Raw genomic sequence first — 18,028 nt, 5'->3', positions numbered from 1 at the left:
CTTCCTGTGACTTCTTTCAAGCCAAGTTTTTTTTATGCCCCCGTAAACGAAGTTTCGGGGGCATATAGTTTTTGTCGTGTCCGTCTGTCTGTCTCTCTGTTTCTCTAGATCTGTCTCTCTGTTTGTCTGCAAAAACTTTAACCTTGCCTATAACTTTTGATTTAGTGGAGCTATGACATTTATATATCACATGTGTATTCCTTGTGACAAGAACTTCTTTGGGTACCACCAAATTTAACCTTGGAGTTTGACCCACCTTTACACAAAAATTTTGAACTTTTACTTTGGCCATATCTTTTGAACAATAGATACCAGGACATTTATATTTCATGTAAATATTCTTTGTGGTAAGACCTTTCATTGGATACCAACATCCTTAACCTTTTGACCTTGGAAATTTTTGTACCTATGAAAAAACTTTAAACTTGGCTATAACTTTTGAACAATAAGTACTACGACTTTCATTCTTCACATATATAATCCTAATGAAAAGATCTTATTTTGGATATCTTGACCGTTTGACTTTGACCTTTGAGTTTGACCTACTTTAAAATACAACATTGACCATAATTTTTGAAGGGTTCGGGATAGGGCATTCATACTTCGCAAATTTAATCCTAGTGGCAAGACCTTTCATTTGATATCAAGACCTTTGACCCTTTGACCTTGGAGTTTGACTTACTTTTAACAAAAATTAACCTTGACCATACGTTTTGAACAGTAGAGGCTAGAGCTTTTATATTTCACATGTGTAATCCTTGTGACAAGACCTTTCATTGGATATCAAGAATCTTGACCCTTTGACCTTGACCTTGGAGTTTTACTTAATTTTTACAAACTTTAACATTGATCAGAACTTTTGAACAGTAGGGGCTAGAGCTTTCATATTTCACATGTGTAATCTTTGTGACAATACCTTTCATTGGATATCAAGAATCTTGACCCTTTGACCTTGACTTTGAAGTACTTTCTACAACCTTGACCATAACTTTTGAACAGCGAGGGCCAGCGCTTTCATACTTCCCATATGTAATATTTGAGACAAAGCCTTTCTTTAGAACCCATGCAACAACCTTGACCCTTCACCTTGAAATGGAGTTTGTCCTATATTATAAAATGTTAACCTTGGTCATAACCCTGGAACAGGTGTAGCTAGCGTTTTATATTTGGCATTTCTTGTGAAAAGGCCTTACTTTGTTACCAACATATTTGATCTGCATTTGAGAAAGCTTAACCTTCGCTATGTTGCCATACGGGGGCATCAGTGTTTCACAAACACATCTTGTTTATTGTATAACTATCCAAACAAAAAAAACTTGATAACAAAGTAATATTGTTTACTTACAACTACTTAGAAGTTATAACACAATTTTTTTTGTTGGCAACAATGCTTACAAATAACTTTGTGTGTTTTAAAAAATAACTTACACATGTATGATGAATATAATATATCAGAATATAGACTAATAATTAAATCAATAAAATAAGGACATCAAACCACTTTGTATTAAATACATCATGTATGTTAAATACTGGTCTTAAAAGATGAACAGTGATGAAGTCTACCATGAAAACATTGTCTCTAAAATTTGTGTAGATCAATGGGAATTATTTAAGTTAGGACAAAATAGATAGGCCATATTTTTCCTCAAATTCATTTTTTTCTGAAACTTTAATATTTTTTTCTAGGAAACAAATCTCTCTTAATATATAATATGAAAGAAATTCAACTGCACATTTTTTGCCCACATAGTCTGAAATATGGTCTGTCAGACCCCTGTAAGAAGATTGCGAAATCAGACACTTGACTTGAGAATGTGCCTTATTTTAGAATTTATGCAATTGATCTATTGCAAGTTTGTGTTATAATTTTGATAGTGAAGATAACCTATTTGTTACTTAGTTAGTCATATGGATACTGGACCATTTGAGAAAAATATTAAGTCAAAATAGAACATACATCATGTACATAGAGTCAGTATTGAAAATTCACATGTAAATATCCTACACTTTTAAAAAGTAAATATCCTACACTTTAAGTAAAGAAAAAAAAATACAATGTTATTTAATTTTTGCAAAAAATTAACAGAATGATAAAAATGGGTCCCAGAAAAAAAATGTGTAAAATTAAAGAAAACTGAAGCGGTAGTTCAGGGGATGACAAATCCCATTGCCGGATACCCAATACTAGTGAATTTTAGGGTTGGGCAAGTGAAATTTTATCAACTACTTGCCCGTGGGCAAGTGACTTAATCAAATATCAAAAATAAAATCAATATGTATGCAAATATTCTACTCATTATTTTTTTTATATATATATTTATAAATACAGTATAAGTTAATGGTAGGGCAGGCAAAAATTCAGGTAGGGCAAGTGAATTTTGACCATGTACTTGCCCTTGGGCAAGTGCCTTTAAAATCTATTTGTCAGCCCCTGTAGTTTCTGATATTTTTGTGATTAAAAAATTTAAATGGCAAAAAAATAAAAGATTCAGTAGATGACGTCACAATATTTGACCTCTGACCTCTTGATATGACCATGACCTGTATAGTACACAAAGATCGAAGATTCCTTGTATGTGTGACCAAATATGGGCTCTCTACTATTTATTGAACAAAAGTTACACTGCATTTTATATCAAACTGTTATATGCTTGTTTATTGCACTTAGATAGTGTAAACACATTCCAAAATATAAACTCCCAAGTGACCAACATATAGGATTCTCTGATTTTTCACAAAATATGTTGCAATCATGCCAAAACTTGTTATTCTTCTTACAGGGGACATTCATTGTTGTCAATTTAGTTAATAAAAAATTTTTCCCCAGTATTTTTTAAGAATTTAGTAAAAATAAAGTGCCACGCCACAGCATGATACGCCCTTCAAAAAATTACAATTATCTTAAACAATCAAAAGTGCAAGAAAATCATGTCAACCTTGATTTCAGATTTCCATGATTTTTAAACTCCTTAAAAAATTTGTTTATCCATTTCCTGTGGTGTAGGCATTAATTATAACATATACATGTATTGCATCATTCATAGATTTCTATACTGGTTGTGTTAGACCTTGCCAAATGCCTATCATATTAAACAATATCAAATTAGGCTTAACAACTTAATCTATACCTAATTAATTTTGAAAATGAAAGGCTGGCCATCAAATATAAAATGACCAACAGTTCTTCTGTCTAATTCCCAAAGGATACACTGTCAGTTAAGATAATGCTCTGAAGAAATAATTGAGACAGCTATAGCCTTGCTACATTGAACATATTAATTAATCTTTAACTGGATGCTTGTCTACTCATTACTCCCAAGAGATTATTGGATCTGCACTATCTACCATAAAGCATTTTTAAAACATATAAAACCTCAATGATTTTTTTTGTTAGATTTAATGGCAGACAGGTTTTAATATGCAATTCATATGGACATGCTGATTCCACCCCACCCCCATAAAATTAGTTTTTTAAATTTCATAATTTTATGTAATATCAAAACAGTTTATTATGCAAAATCAAATTAGTTTTATTTACTTCTCATCAAATTCATTTTAAAACTTATGCTAGCCAACAAGAGCTATTTTTAATCCAACAGGATTACCCATTTGGCCCAATACTCAAGGGATATAGATAGCACCGATGCTCTTCCTCACACTAAACTCATTAATTTCTCGCTCTGATTTGACATGCAATTTTCTGTTATCAAAATTCTTCTTGACCAGTGCTTGATAATTAAACTCATGGGAGTGGTGGAATTTCTTTAACATACATTACATTTGTTATAGATTGCTGTCAAGTATATGCTAAAAAAAATAAGTATTTTTCTTGATTTAACATTTTTCTAATGAGGATAGTGCAATACTTTTACATTTTTTGGAGTGTGTAAATGAAGAGAAAAAAAGACATTTTTTTTAAAAATTTCACTTAAATTAAAGGTCACAGTGACCTTTGAAATAGGTCGCGACACACCCTCTACCTAAGATGCATGAAGTGGCCAAGTTTGATGATTCTAAGTCTAATAGTTTTCAAGTTATGGACCGGACAGGATTTTTCCATATTTGGCTATAACTTTTTAATTATAGGTCAGAGCGACCTACTTTTTGTGCGCGACACACCTTCTACCCAAGATGTATCAGCTGACAAAGTTTGATAACTCTAGGCCTTATAGTATTCAAGTTATGAGCCGGACACGAGAAAAGCTAACAGACGGACGGACGGACAGACGGACAGACAGACGGACATGAAGCCTATAACATAATACGTCCCGTCTTAAGACGGGCGTATAATAGAATCCAGGGGTGTTTTGTACTACCTTAAATGATACTGATTGATGAAGATAAAATGCATAACTTACTACATGTATATTTATCAACACAGATTGATTATGGGTACAGTGTCATGTTAATCAACATGGGTCAATGCCAAAAACAATATTGTGACATTCCACACAAATTGACATCAACAAAAAATGTCAGTTCACACAGATCAATGTCAATTTCACACCAATATGACACCATGTCATATCATCCCCACAGATCTGTGTTAACACAATATGGCTTTATTCCACACCATCTGATGTGGGTAAGAGTTGTTCATGTTTTTTGGCGTGTCTCCTACAAGCAGAAGAGTCAGCGAAAGCCTTATCACAAACCTCACATTTATACGGTCGTTCCCCAGTGTGGCGGCGGAAATGTTTTCTCAAGCTGTCTTTGAGAACGAACGTCTTCTCGCAGACCTCGCACCTGTGTGGACGCTCACCCGAGTGTATCTTCATGTGTCTCTGTAGAAAGCCCGAGTCAGTGAACGCCTTCCCACAAATACAGCACACAAAGGGCTTCACGTCAGAGTGTGTGCGGATATGCTTGGTGACGTATTTAACCTGGTTGAAGGCTTTTCCACAGATGTGGCAATGATGTGGCTTGTAGTTAGTGTGAGTCCGTTTGTGGATCTGAAGCTGGTGTGCGTACGTGTAGGCCTGCTCACACTGATCGCACTGGTAAGGCTTTATCTGCCCGCCCAGGTGTATCTGTACGTGTCTGTTCAGAGAAGAAGACTGGGCAAACGATCGTCCACAGTGGTCACATACAAACGGCTTATCACCAGTGTGAATACGAACGTGCCTAGTCAGATCACTGGAGTGGCTGAAACCTTTGCCACACTCTGTACAGATGTATGGCTTATCCCCTGTATGTGCTCGCATGTGACCCTGTAACGTTGATGTCTGATTGAAAGCTTCACCACACACGCTACACATGAAGGGTTTCTCTCCTGTGTGTATGCGGATGTGTCCCTCTAGATTCGCCCGGCGATCAAAACACTTTCCACAAGTTTCACACTTATATCGATCTTTGTTTTTGTGCTTTCTCATGTGAGACTGGAAAGTGCTTTTACGAGAGAAGGTCTTATTACAGAGTTTACAAATGTAAACATTGTCCTCTAACACCTCTTGTGATTGGACAGATAATTCTCCATTGTCTTCTAACACTCCCTGTGATTGGATAGATAATTCTCCAGTGTCTTCTAACACCTCCTGTGATTGGGCAGATAGTTCTCCATTATGTTTCAGATCATCAACTTCCTCTATGAGCTGATTCATCTCAGATTCACAATTCACAGAATTATAGGAATCATCCTCAGATGACATCAATAATTTTCTATTCTGTTTTTCTCCTTCACTTTTCTTCACACCAACAGCATTTTTAATGAAAGATTTCTTTTCCTCTACTAAGTGACTGGCGTCCAATTGTCCATCTACTATTTTATCTTCCTCTGCATCATTTTCACTTGACACATCCTGTTCATCATCATCATCATCATCATCATCATCATCAGGTGTAAGATGATTGATGATTTTCTTCTTTGTGTCTCTTGATGATTTTTCATCTTTTTCACTTGACAAAATTTGTTCATCATCATCTTCATCATTATTCTCATCATCACTCTCATGAAAATAATGGTTGATTTTATCCTTTGTTTCTGTTGATGATGTGTTTCCCTCTTTATTTTCAGTTGACATAATAACTTTATCATATTGATCATCACTTGAATGATTGCAAATTTTCTCCTTTGAGTATATTGATAATTTAACTACTTCTTCTTCATTTTCACTAGACATGTTTTGTTCATCGTCATCATGAGCCAGATGATTGTGAATTTTCTCCTTGGACTCTTCCAATGATTTGTCTACTTCTTCTTTGTGTGCAATGTTCCTTTTTTTCATCACTTCTGCAGAATCACAAGAATACTCATCAGACTTTTGGTCCATCATCCTTTGAATTTTGAAGCTTCAATAAATATCTTAACAGTTTTCAGAAGCACCTGCAAAAAATATATTTATACATATTTCAAAAGAAAAAATTTATAATAATTCAACCTTAAACATGTTAAATAATACCTTATTTCTTAAATATCACATGTGGTTTAAAAAGATGGATTTGATAGTTAAAAACTGAATATCATGAATATAGACATAAGTCAGACCAAAAAAAAATAATAGCCTAGTTTCCTGCTACCATCCTGAAAAAAATAAGGTTGGTAAGAAGGAAAATTATTATTTTTCTTGTTCTATTTTTTCCAGTGGTATTTTTGGGATGTAAACTAATACGTACAAAACCATATAAAACATGTCATATAGGTTATAGGTCAGTATTATATTTTAAAATATTTTAAAATTAGATACATGTAATATCAAATCTTTACATACAGTTTCATGATTTTAATGTCACCTGATTATATTTTTTCTTCCCTTTTTGAAAATGAAATTCCAAAATTTTTCTCTCCAATTAACTTGAAAAAAAACTTGAGGCTCAGGTGCAAAAAAATAGGGTAGGTTTTGGCCTTACTGTCTTACTGTTTGCAATTATGCAAAATGAATTCTGAGTAAATCAGTTTTAAACAGACAAATAGCTGCAGAACTATAGCTCTCTGAAAAAAAAAATATATCGATAGAGAGCTACAGTTCTGGAGCTTAAGTTTTAGAACTGTAGCTCTTCGAAAAAAAATATTGACAGACCGGAGAGCTACAGTGCCACCCATTGTAAAACTGTATATTCATTGTGCACAAAAAGTTGCGCTTAGTTCTAGATTTATTCTTCCAAATTCTTACCTAAATCGCAAAAAATATATTATTTCTTTAAATTAATTCCTTACTCCTCTGTCAAGTAATCTCGTAGTTGACATCTGCACAAAGTGCGCTGGCCAAATTATCCTGCAAACCAAAATGGCAGTATAAATAGACGGCAATTTTGATGATCTCAAGGCCAGGAGGTAGTTATTAATATTAATCAGGAATGTTTTGTTGTGGAAACAGTGAAAAAATTAATCCGAGATTCCTCCAACTCTAACCCCCGCTTCTATATTATGACTTATATGGGAGAGTCAGAGCGGACGCCAGGGCTCTCACACCACTTTTTGGGACTGGGGCCGGGGCCATTCATATTGGGAAAATTATCCTCATATAGGGAATAGTTGGATAACCAAAATTCATTTAAAAAATCCTCAAATTTTGCTTTTCTAGCATTTTGTCATCAATTTAACTCTGCATGGTTTTGAATAAACAGTTGAACAGAACAAACATGGGTACATAGGCTATCTATGAAAGTACATAAATAATGTTTTTTGTCGAAACTACATGACAAGAGACTTTGCACTCATAGTTGGTACACATTCTCGTAAAAACAATAACCTGGTTCCCCAAAACAGTTCAAAGACAAATGAAGCATCACTTGAATTTGGTCGTCTCCTCGCCATTTGACTTCTTTGCGCATGACGTCAGCACACAAATTATACACAAAATTCAATTCATTTTGAAAGTAACATGTGCTCAAAACAAGTGTGTGGCTTTTGGAAAAATATGAAAGTGTTGTGAAAAAACACATAAATGCATTCCCCCGCACAAGTCATAATATAAAAGTGGGGGTTAGAGTCAGAGGAATCTCGGATTATGAAAAAATATGTAAGGATCACATGGTAAGTAATATTTTGAGATGCCACTTTTAGAAACATAGTGAAATAAATCAATAAACAACGCACTTTTTTGTGCGCAATAAAAAGATAGAGTTTCTATGCCCTGTTCACACGGAGAGTTTAATTCGCAGTAAATTAATGCAAAGTAAACTAATGCAAATCAAACTAATATGAATTAAATTGCATTCACACGACAGCTAATCATGCTAATGCGAAGTAAACTTCTAAGCCAATTAAAATTTTGTTTCTGCAGCCCAGGGTCAGCACGGCTATTATGACGTCATTAGCAAATCACGTCACCTGATGCTGACGCAGATCCTTTGACATAATGGCAAAGTGTCTGTATACACATTTTAATGATTAACAAAATTTTCCTTAGTTTTCCACTCAAAAATAGCACAAGTACCTATAGCTGACCACCGACAAGTGGCATTTGACTAAATTTTGCCATTACGCATGCGTCATATTTTGCTAGCTTCGGTTAGCGTTAATTCACACGGAGCTAATGCGAAGTAATTTATAATGCGCAGTAAACTAATTCGAAGTAAACTAATTTGCATTACATTCTCCGTGTGAACGCTAAGCGAAGCTAATTCGCAGTAAACTTACGTTTAATTCGAATTAAACTCTCCGTGTGAACAGGGCATTACAAATGGCTCTGTAGCTCTCCGGTCTGTCAATTTTTTTTTTTGGAGAGCTACAGTTCTGCAGCTAGTTTTTTTTTTTTTTTTTTACAGCTGTTTTACATCAATTTAAACAAATTCAGAGTGTAAAAAATATACCTACAGTACCTTTAAGAATAGCAGTCACACTGAAACAATGTAAAATAAAAAAAAAAAATCATTCATTGAACATTGTCACCGACATTGTGTTTTCCTTTCACAAAGAAAAATATTGTTTGTATCTCGATCTCGATTTTACTGAACATCGATGTCAAATAAGTTGAAATAACTCAGTCTTTTCTCCCTTAAAATATGCTTAATAACAAATAATGCTGATACTGTTTCTTTTGTGTGTATTTCTATAATGTTATCACTAATTGGATTAGTTCTTAGGCATTCAATTTTTCTTTAAAAAGTCGGGTTCGTGATGCAAAATGAAAGCTCAAAAGGCGACAGGATAGTTGTGAGGCATGTTTCAGGTACATTTGTGTTTAACTTTATTATTATGATGATTTATGTTAATTTGTACATAGAGAAAAATGATGTTATATGTATTCAAGAGTCTTAATCATTAAGTTAATGCACAGTCTTGATTGGTTAGCACTGGTGAATGTCAGACTGCTCGGCCCAACGACACCTCGGCCCAACGATACCTTGGCCCATTGACACCTCGGCGCCGACGGCTCGTCCCAAATTTGCAGACACCTCGGCTCACATAAAAGACACCTCGGCCCAAACAGAAATACACATGTATAATATTTTAATTAAATATATTTATTATTTATGCTGTTATATATCTATGAAATGCAGAAGAAAATTAATTTGATACATTTGCAATCTTTCACACGACAGCAAATTGACGGTAATTAAAGAAAGAAAATCCATTAGTAACTTGATCATAAGTGCTAATCATTAAATAAACAAGAAGACGCATGTCATGTGGGACTGGTGACTATGAGGAGTTAAAATTTTACGAGAAGCCATAATTGGGAGACTTACTCATCTTAATGAAAAGTTCTTTTAAGAAACCCTTGTTGATATTTTATTGAATTGATTTGAAAAAAAATATGAGTTTTTAAAATTAAGCAGTAAAATATATATATAAAAAATAAACAAATCAATAAATCTTGCAAACCAGGGCATCAACTTATGTGTAGACCTATTACATGTACCTCCCAATGAACGGATTGTAATTTGATATTGTGCTGTGGATTGTTAGAAAATACTGAAATATTGAAATTATCGTTATATTTATCGCATACGTATAGTGATTAAATATACATAGTAGACATTTACATTACCGAGGCATAGAAAGTACAAAAAAGAATTAAACTAATTTAAACAAACTAAATTTAATATTATTCCTAACGGGCCGAGCAGTCTTCGGTATGGGCCAAGGTGTCAATGATTTTGAGCCGACCTGTCAGGGCCGAGGTGTCAACTAGCACGGGCCGAGGTGTCGTTGGGCCGAGTAGTCTGTCTACTGCACTGGTGCATGTGGACAGTATATAATCATAATGCTGCATTGTCCCTATTTGCCCACCTCCCAGCGATAGACGGACATCACGGCCAAACAACTCCTCGGCCCGTGACGGTTGACACCTCTGCCAAAACAGGTTGGCCCAAAATCATTGACACTACGGCCCATATGAAAGACACCCCCACCATCAGACCATGCATTTGCCACAGCAAAATTTTATGATCAATAGAAAAAATTAATTCAACCATTAATTGATTTTATGTTTGTTAGCCTTTAGACACAAATTAATGCATTCACCCTTGACGCCATCCACTCTTTTTCTTATTCACACAGAGTTCGCTCTTAAATGAGTTTGCACAAAGTTTATTTGTTCCCGAATAATATTTCAGTCAATTAATTTTCAAAATTTCCTCTTTTCCTCTATTGATTTTATTGATTTTCATGAGTTTTTGTTTTAATCATAATATTAATTTATTTTTCTTTAACATTCAGAATATGTGGTTGAAGAAATTTAAAAAAAAAAAAAATTGTAAAAGTAATCTATGTGATATGCAATAATTTTAAAGGTACTTAGACACAGATTTGAAGTTAATTTTTTCTGCATAATATCACGAATTATATATTTTAATAGCATTTCACTCAAAAATTAATTAAAAATCTTATTTCATTTAAAAGTTATTAAAACTTTTTATTTTTTGGCGGGTTTGATTGACACATCCTTTCACTAGCTTTCACAATTTTTAACTTTATTCTTAATCCTTAGGAAAAGTGGCAATCTTGTTTTGTATTAATGAGAAACATTAAAACTTAAATCCGGAAAATAATTTTATTTAGAGTAAAAATGTTAGAAAGCAAAACTCCTTCACAAGTATTGTCATTCCGTTGTGTACAGAGTTTAGCAAATCGAGCACACTCGTGTTATGTACACAGTTTGTGTAAACAGCGCGAAAGCTTTGTTATTGTTTGGTGTTTTGATTCACCGGGTGCGTTTAAACGCCAAAGTCTGCTCACAACAACTACACGGACTGACAATATATTGTGTGTTTGTTTTGCTTTCCAACATGTCAACTCTGAATTTTCTGGATTATAGTATTAATATTTTTCATTAATAAACAACAAGAATGTCAATTTTCCTAAGGATTAAGAATAAAGTTAAAATTTGTGAAAGTGCAAAGATGTGTCAATCAAACGCGCAAAAAAATTAAAATTTTAATAACTTTTAAACGAAATAAGATTTTTCATTAATTTTTGTGTGAAATGCTATTAAAATATATAAGTTGTAATATTATAGAAAAAATATTAACATCAAATCTGTGTATACAATTAAAAATGTTCACATTAAAATTATTAAATTAAGATCAATTGAAAAAATTAACTTCAACCATTGGTTTTATGCATTTAAATTCAAAGTAATAAAATCTGTGGAAAATTAGTTTGAACAAACTAATTAAAGGACAAGATAGGGTAAAAATCTGGCCCCTTATTTGATGTAAAAATCACACAGATAGTTTGTAGTCTTAAATGAGTTTGCACAAAGTTTATTTGGAAGCCACTAGAATAATATTTCAGTCAATTAATTTTCAAAATTTCCTCATTTCCTTTATTAATTTTATTGATTTTCATAAGTTTTTGTTTTTAAAATATATAAATTTGATTATTCTTTAACATTCAGAAAATGTGGTTGTAAAATTTAAAAAAAAAAATGAGAAATTGTAAAAGTAATCTATGTGATATGCAATAATTTTAATTAAAGCCATATATGTGGCAGTGTGTGCAATTTTTATGAAAATTATTAAAGACATAAATTTATAAGAATTATTATTTGTATCATTACTTTATATAACCCAGACAGCAACTTTTATAAATTCACAGGGACCTAAGAAAACTCTATATCAATTGCTTTAACCTATATGACATTTTAAATTTATATAGCTGGGGATTCAAGATGACTTTTCTATGTCATGTGAAGAATATCCGCATACAAAAGATTTAAATAACACATTACAGATAAAATTGTATTTTTAGATGAGATGAGGTGTTCTCCGTGTAAAGTAAAGAAAAAAGAAAGAAATGACTTCAAATTGAAACATAAATGTTGACATAAAATATTTACTATAGGGCAATCGAGATACATTGTGAATAGAATACAGGGCAAACAAGAATTATGGCAAATAGACCCTGCACAAAGGGACTCATACCAACATCCTATTTTAATTTTAAATTGCTTTTCCTTGATTAGCTCCCCCTTTAAAAGGTTTTTAGCACTTCATTATCCCTTTTATACAGTGATACTTTTACAATCCTTGGATAAAACTACGCCAGTGGTTCTTTTTAAGAAGTTTAAAATGTGAAAAAGTTGATAGACGGCAGACAAATGATTGACAGACAGACGGATAACGGACAAATGACTGATAGATGGACGGATTACGGACAAATCACTGATATATGGACAGATTACGGACAAATCACTGATAGATGGACGGGTTACGGACAAATCACTGATAGATGGACGGATTACGGACAAATCACTGATAGATGGACGGATTACGGAGAAATCACTGATAGATGGACGTATTACGGACAAATTACTGATAGATGGACGTATTACGGACAAATCACTGATAGATGGACGGATTACGGAGAAATCACTGATAGATGGACGGATCACGGAGAAATCACTGGTTAGAATCGTACAGTAGGATGTGGAGGCCGTTCCTTCAGATGAGACTGTATAAAATGTGTCCCCAGCATGTTCATGATTTAATTTTATAAATTTTAACAATTTTTTTGTGTTGCATGTATTTATGTCTGTAGTATTTAAATATTACTTGTCAATGAAACAGTTTTATTAACTTCCTTACTATATTATATAAATAATAAATCAAACTTATATGTGTTTTCAGTGCAATGTCTCCCGATGAATCAGAGATGCAGGTTCTTGATAAAAATCAGAATGAACCAGATGGGGGCTTTGAACCAGTGGAGGATGATGAAACACCACATCGTGAGGATCAGAACATGAACCAGTCAGATCCATGGAACACGAACCAGTCAGATGAAGATGAACAGAAGTCACAGGTCTCAAACATTGATTCTGATATGTGGTTAAGATGTAAAGAGTTGTGATCATTGTGAATTGGGTAATGAATCAATTTGAAATTTATTAAGACAATGGGTTTATTGAGTCAGATATGTTTCCTAAAAAAAAATCAGAACATAGGTTTATTGACATGTTGCTTTATAAAAATGATATATCCCTAGGAAATGTGATAGTCTAAGAGTTTAAAAATGCACAATCACAACAACACTTGTAGAGTCTAAATAATGATATGATACGCATAAAATATGATAAAAGAATAGGAGAATTTTTTAGACCATGCAAAGTTAATTACTTGGTTCTCAGGCCTTTTTTCAAGAAATATGATGAGGGAGGGAGGCATTTTTTTCTTTTTTATTGCCCCCAAAACATGATGAGGCAGCTTTTTACATTGTACAAAACCTCAAAAAATGATGAGGGAGGTGATTTGGTGTTTATATTTTATTGATTTAGCAATAAAAAGGGTCAGTGAGGCACCCTTGAAAGAGATGAGGGAGGGCCTGAGAACCAAGAAATAAATTTTTTTTGCCTTAGCTGTAGCTCAATCATGACATAAGACTTTAGTATTAAATTGAAAAAAATGTTTACTAGACTGGTAATATGTTTAGCTAGCCTGGCCAAAATTGGGAAAAATACATGTGTAGTACAATTATTAGAGTATTTGGTTTGAGGGGCTGGCTTACATCTTTGATTCCATATTTAGACCTTCATATTTTTTAAAAGGGGAGGGGTATCATATGGGAAGGACCATTTGACTTTTTAAAGGGAATTGAGTTTACAAAATAAAGTAACCTACTAAGCTAGCCTGCTCAAAGCTAATTTTAAAATAATTTTTTTCTTTATATAGGAATCTTACCAGTGTGTTGTCTGTGAGTCATCATTCCATCAACCGTCTGACCTTGAACTTCACATCAGGGATCATCTAGGTGGAACTCCGTTTCATTGTGAAGTCTGCGGAAAAAATCTGGCATCAAGGAAGACGTTGTATAAACACAAGTTAACACACAAAAATAAGTCAACCAAAATAGCCAGACCACAGAGAGAGATTTCTCCAAAAGTGACAAGAAGAAGAGGTAGAACAAGGAAATCTTTTACGTGTGAAGTCTGCAAGGAAGAGTTTCGTCAGAGCGAAAAGCTCTCAGAACATTTGAGGACACATACAAGTGATAAGCTGTTTAGGTGTGGAGTGTGTACAAAAACCTTCCTAACTGTGATTTCTCTATCCCTTCACCTGAGAACTCATTCCGGGCTCAGGCCATACACGTGTGACCTCTGCGGGAAGACCTTCGCTAGGATAGGTACGCTTCAAGGTCACATGAGGACCCACTCAGGTGACCGGCCTCATGGCTGCGAAACCTGTGGGAAAAGATTCGCAGAACGTTCAACTTTATATAAACACAGAATGACCCATAGGGATCACTTTAAATGTACAGAATGCAGTTTGGAATTCACATCCTTTAATGGACTCAAACGTCATCGAGCAACCCATAATGTGAGCCAGGCAAAGAGTGTGAAGGAAATTGGAGGAATTTGTGAAATTTGTGGAAAAACCTTTTCGAAGCGACAAGTATTAGAGAGACATATGTCAACACACCTACCTGTAGGAGAGAAGCCTTATACTTGTGAGATCTGTGGTAAAGCGTTGGCGTGTTCATCATCACTGCAGGCACACAGAAGAATCCATACTGGAGAGAAACCGTACACCTGTAAGGTGTGTGGGCAGAGGTTCCGTTGTCGTTTATCTGTGAGACTTCACTTGGCCAAGCATGCAGGGGTTAAACCCTATAAGTGTAACTTGTGTCAGAAATCCTTTTCTGGACCCACAGGTCTAAAGCACCACAGAAATGTTCACTCCGGTTACAGGCCCTATCGGTGTGAAGTGTGCGGGAGGGAATTTCACAGGAAAAATGTTTTAAAGGATCACATGATAACTCACACCAATGACAGACCTTATCAATGTGATCACTGTGACAAGGCATTTAAAGACCCCCCTTCTCTACGTAGACACAAAATGCTGCACTCACACATAAAACCATTCAGTTGTGAAGCTTGTGGAAAGTCGTTCGCTTTAAGGGCTTTTCTAAACCGTCATAAGAAAATTCACACACAGTCAGGGCAGTCCAGCCCTTCACGATCGTTTATCTGCCATGTGTGTGATAAATCCTTTAAGAGTCTGAGGTATTTAAAAGTCCATATGTTCACACATACAGGGGAAAAGCCACATAAATGTGGAGAATGTGGAAAGGGATTTACAAGAAAATCTTTACTGAAGGACCATCTACGTGTTCATTCAAATGAACGACCATTTCGTTGTAGTGTTTGTGAGAAAACATACAAAGATCCAGGTTCTTTGCGGTCGCACAAGTTGACTCATGAAGAAAATCTATTTCCATGTAAAGACTGTGGAAAATCATTTCCCAGAGCTCATCTTTTGGAAAAACACCAGATTATTCATTCTGAACAAAATCCAAACAAATGCAATGTTTGTGGTAAACCATTTCAAAATCTGAGCTATTTAAAAGTCCATATGCTTACACATTCAGAGGAAAAGCCACATAAATGCAAAGAATGTGGAAAGGGATTTACAAGGACGTCTTTGCTGAAGGACCACCTACGTGTCCACACAAATGAACGACCATTCCGTTGCAGTGTTTGTGATAAAACTTACAAAGACCCTGGATCTCTGCGTTCACACAAGTTGACCCATGCAGAAAAACTATTTCCATGTAAAGACTGTGGAAAATCATTCCCAAGAACTCAACTGTTAGAAAAACACAGCATTATTCACAGTAATGAAACTCCTTACAAATGTCATGTTTGTGATAAAGCATTTAAAACATTGAGCTATTTGAAAGTTCATGCTTTAACACATACAGGGGAAAAGCGACATAAATGTAAAGAATGTGGAAAGGGTTTCACGAGGACATCTTCGCTGAAGGACCATCTGCGTATTCACTCAAACGAACGACCATTCCATTGCGATGTTTGTGACAAAACATACAAAGACCCTAGCTCGCTACGTTCACACAAACGGACTCATGAAAGAAATTCATTTCCTTGTCAAGACTGTGAGAAGTCATTTCCCAGAGCTCATCTTTTGGAAAAACACAGAATCTTCCACACCGACGAAAATCCCTATAAATGTACTCTGTGTAAGAAGTCGTACTCCATCTATAACAGTTATAGGCAGCATATGTTGACACACCCCGAAAACAGGAAGCACGAGTGTGAAGTCTGCAGTAAAAAGTTTGCCCGGAGGGAACATCTAGAAGGACACATGAGGAGGCATTCGGGGGAGAAGCCGTTTAAATGTGAACTGTGTGATAAAGCGTACAGCGACTCCTCCACCCTACGTACACATATGTATACCCATGGGGAAAAGAAGTTTTCCTGCAAACAGTGTGGAAAATTGTTCTCAAAGCCATTTCTTTTAAAGAAACATAGTAGAGTTCACAATTCGGGGGAAGTTTTTGAGTGTGATCAGTGCGAGAAGACATTCAAGTCAAAGAAGTATCTGTCACAACATCGGTTAAATCACACAGAAAACAAACCACATAAATGTCATGTCTGTGGAAAGAGCTTTGTGAGGAAAGATGTGCTGACTGGCCACATGAGGAGTCACTCTAAAGAAAGGGAGTATAAATGTGACGTCTGTACAAAGGCCTATAAGAATCCAGAGTCACTGCGGAATCATAAAAAACAGCACCTTGAAGACTTACAGAAATCCAGAGTCACTGCAGAAACATGAAAAACAGCACTACAAAAGTCTACAAGAAGTTTGACTCACAACTGAGTCCAAGATTTCATAGAAAAAAGCAGCTCGAAGGTCTGCAGGAACCCAGAGTCATTTCAGAATCATAGAAAAAAGCACCACAAAGGCCTATAGGAACCTAGAGTCACTGCGAAATCATAAAAAAAAACACAGAAGCCTCAAAATTTTGAGAGAAGCTTGACTCATTACCCAATCATAGATAACTGTAAATTTTAAAGCCAATAATTGCTGTGAGTTGTTGATTGTTAAAGTTGTTACAACAAAGTCAATATGGGTGTACAATTTTATCTGTATACTGTTAAATCATGATTTTCTTAGTTTTGTGATTCACATCTTGATGCAGTTCAGGTGCAAGAGAGTATAAAAATGAAATTGAATGAAATATTGTTTAAAAATGATGGAATGCAAAGTGATTGATTTGAATTTTTAGCTCACCTGAGCCGAAGGCTCAAGTGAGCTTTTCTGATCAAAATTTGTCCGTTGTCTGTCGTCGTTGTCGTTGTCGTTGTTGTCGTTGTCGTTGTCGTTGTTGTCGTCGTAAACTTTTCACATTTTCATCTTCTTCTCAAGAACCACTGGGCCAATTTCAACCAAACTTGGTACAAAGTATCCTTGGGTGAAGGGAATTTAAGTTTGTTCAAATGAAGGGCCAGGCCCTTTTCCAAGGGGAGATAATTATGAATTAGAGAAAAATTAATGGCATTTTTAAAAAATCTTCTTCTCAAGAACCACTGGGCCAGGAAAGATGAAACTCATGTGGAATCATCCTCAGGTAGTTTAGATTCAAGTTTGTTCAAATCATGACCCCCGGGGGTAGGGTGGGGCCAAAATGGCCGATCAAAGTTTTACATAGGAATATATAGGAAAAATCTTTAAAAATCTTCTTCTCAATAACCACTGTGCCAGGAAAGATGAAACTCATTTGGGATCATCCTCAGGTAGTGTAGATTCAAATTTGTTCAAATCATGACCCCCGGGGGTAGGGTGGGGCCAAAATGGCCGATCAAAGTTTTACATAGGAATATATAGGGAAAATCTTTAAAAA

The 18,028-nt window shown here is 34.9% G+C and overlaps 2 protein-coding genes across 3 annotated transcripts; one reads left to right on the top strand and one right to left on the bottom strand.

The window, feature by feature from the left end:
* Window positions 1-4,297: 4,297 nt before the first annotated feature.
* On the bottom strand, window positions 4,298-8,833 carry LOC134263522 (zinc finger protein 436-like). Of its 2 annotated transcripts, none has more exons than XM_062745879.1 (2): window positions 8,764-8,833; window positions 4,298-6,325 (listed from the first exon to the last, which is right to left on the bottom strand). In XM_062745879.1, the coding sequence occupies exon 2, from the start codon at window positions 6,273-6,275 to the stop codon at window positions 4,566-4,568; it is 1,710 nt and encodes a 569-aa protein (XP_062601863.1). In that variant the 5' UTR covers window positions 6,276-6,325; window positions 8,764-8,833; the 3' UTR covers window positions 4,298-4,565. The 2 variants fall into 2 exon arrangements, with proteins under 2 accessions (XP_062601863.1, XP_062601864.1); XM_062745880.1 differs by lacking the exon at window positions 8,764-8,833 and adding an exon at window positions 7,157-7,599.
* Window positions 8,834-9,061: 228 nt separating this feature from the next.
* Window positions 9,062-16,963, top strand: LOC134263524 (zinc finger protein 208-like). Its single transcript, XM_062745881.1, has 3 exons — window positions 9,062-9,113; window positions 13,018-13,192; window positions 14,059-16,963. The coding sequence occupies exons 2-3, from the start codon at window positions 13,022-13,024 to the stop codon at window positions 16,957-16,959; spliced, it is 3,072 nt and encodes a 1,023-aa protein (XP_062601865.1). The 5' UTR covers window positions 9,062-9,113; window positions 13,018-13,021; the 3' UTR covers window positions 16,960-16,963.
* The last annotated feature ends 1,065 nt before the right edge of the window (window positions 16,964-18,028 follow it).

This window comes from Saccostrea cucullata, unplaced genomic scaffold (assembly GCF_032062105.1).
Source record: "Saccostrea cucullata isolate Sc308-1 unplaced genomic scaffold, CSIRO_AGI_Scuc_v1 ctg1150, whole genome shotgun sequence".
NCBI lineage: Eukaryota > Metazoa > Mollusca > Bivalvia > Ostreida > Ostreidae > Saccostrea > Saccostrea cuccullata.
This window is presented reverse-complemented; position numbering and strand designations above follow the sequence as displayed.

Bases quoted from the DNA above. Each gene is read 5' to 3' on its own strand.
- LOC134263524 (XM_062745881.1), top strand. From the start codon at position 13,022: ATGTCTCCCGATGAATCAGAGATGCAGGTTCTTGATAAAAATCAGAAT. The intron at 13,193-14,058 runs GTCTCAAACATT...TTCTTTATATAG, and splicing joins AAGATGAACAGAAGTCACAG to GAATCTTACCAGTGTGTTGT.
- LOC134263522 (XM_062745879.1), bottom strand. From the start codon at position 6,275: ATGATGGACCAAAAGTCTGATGAGTATTCTTGTGATTCTGCAGAAGTG.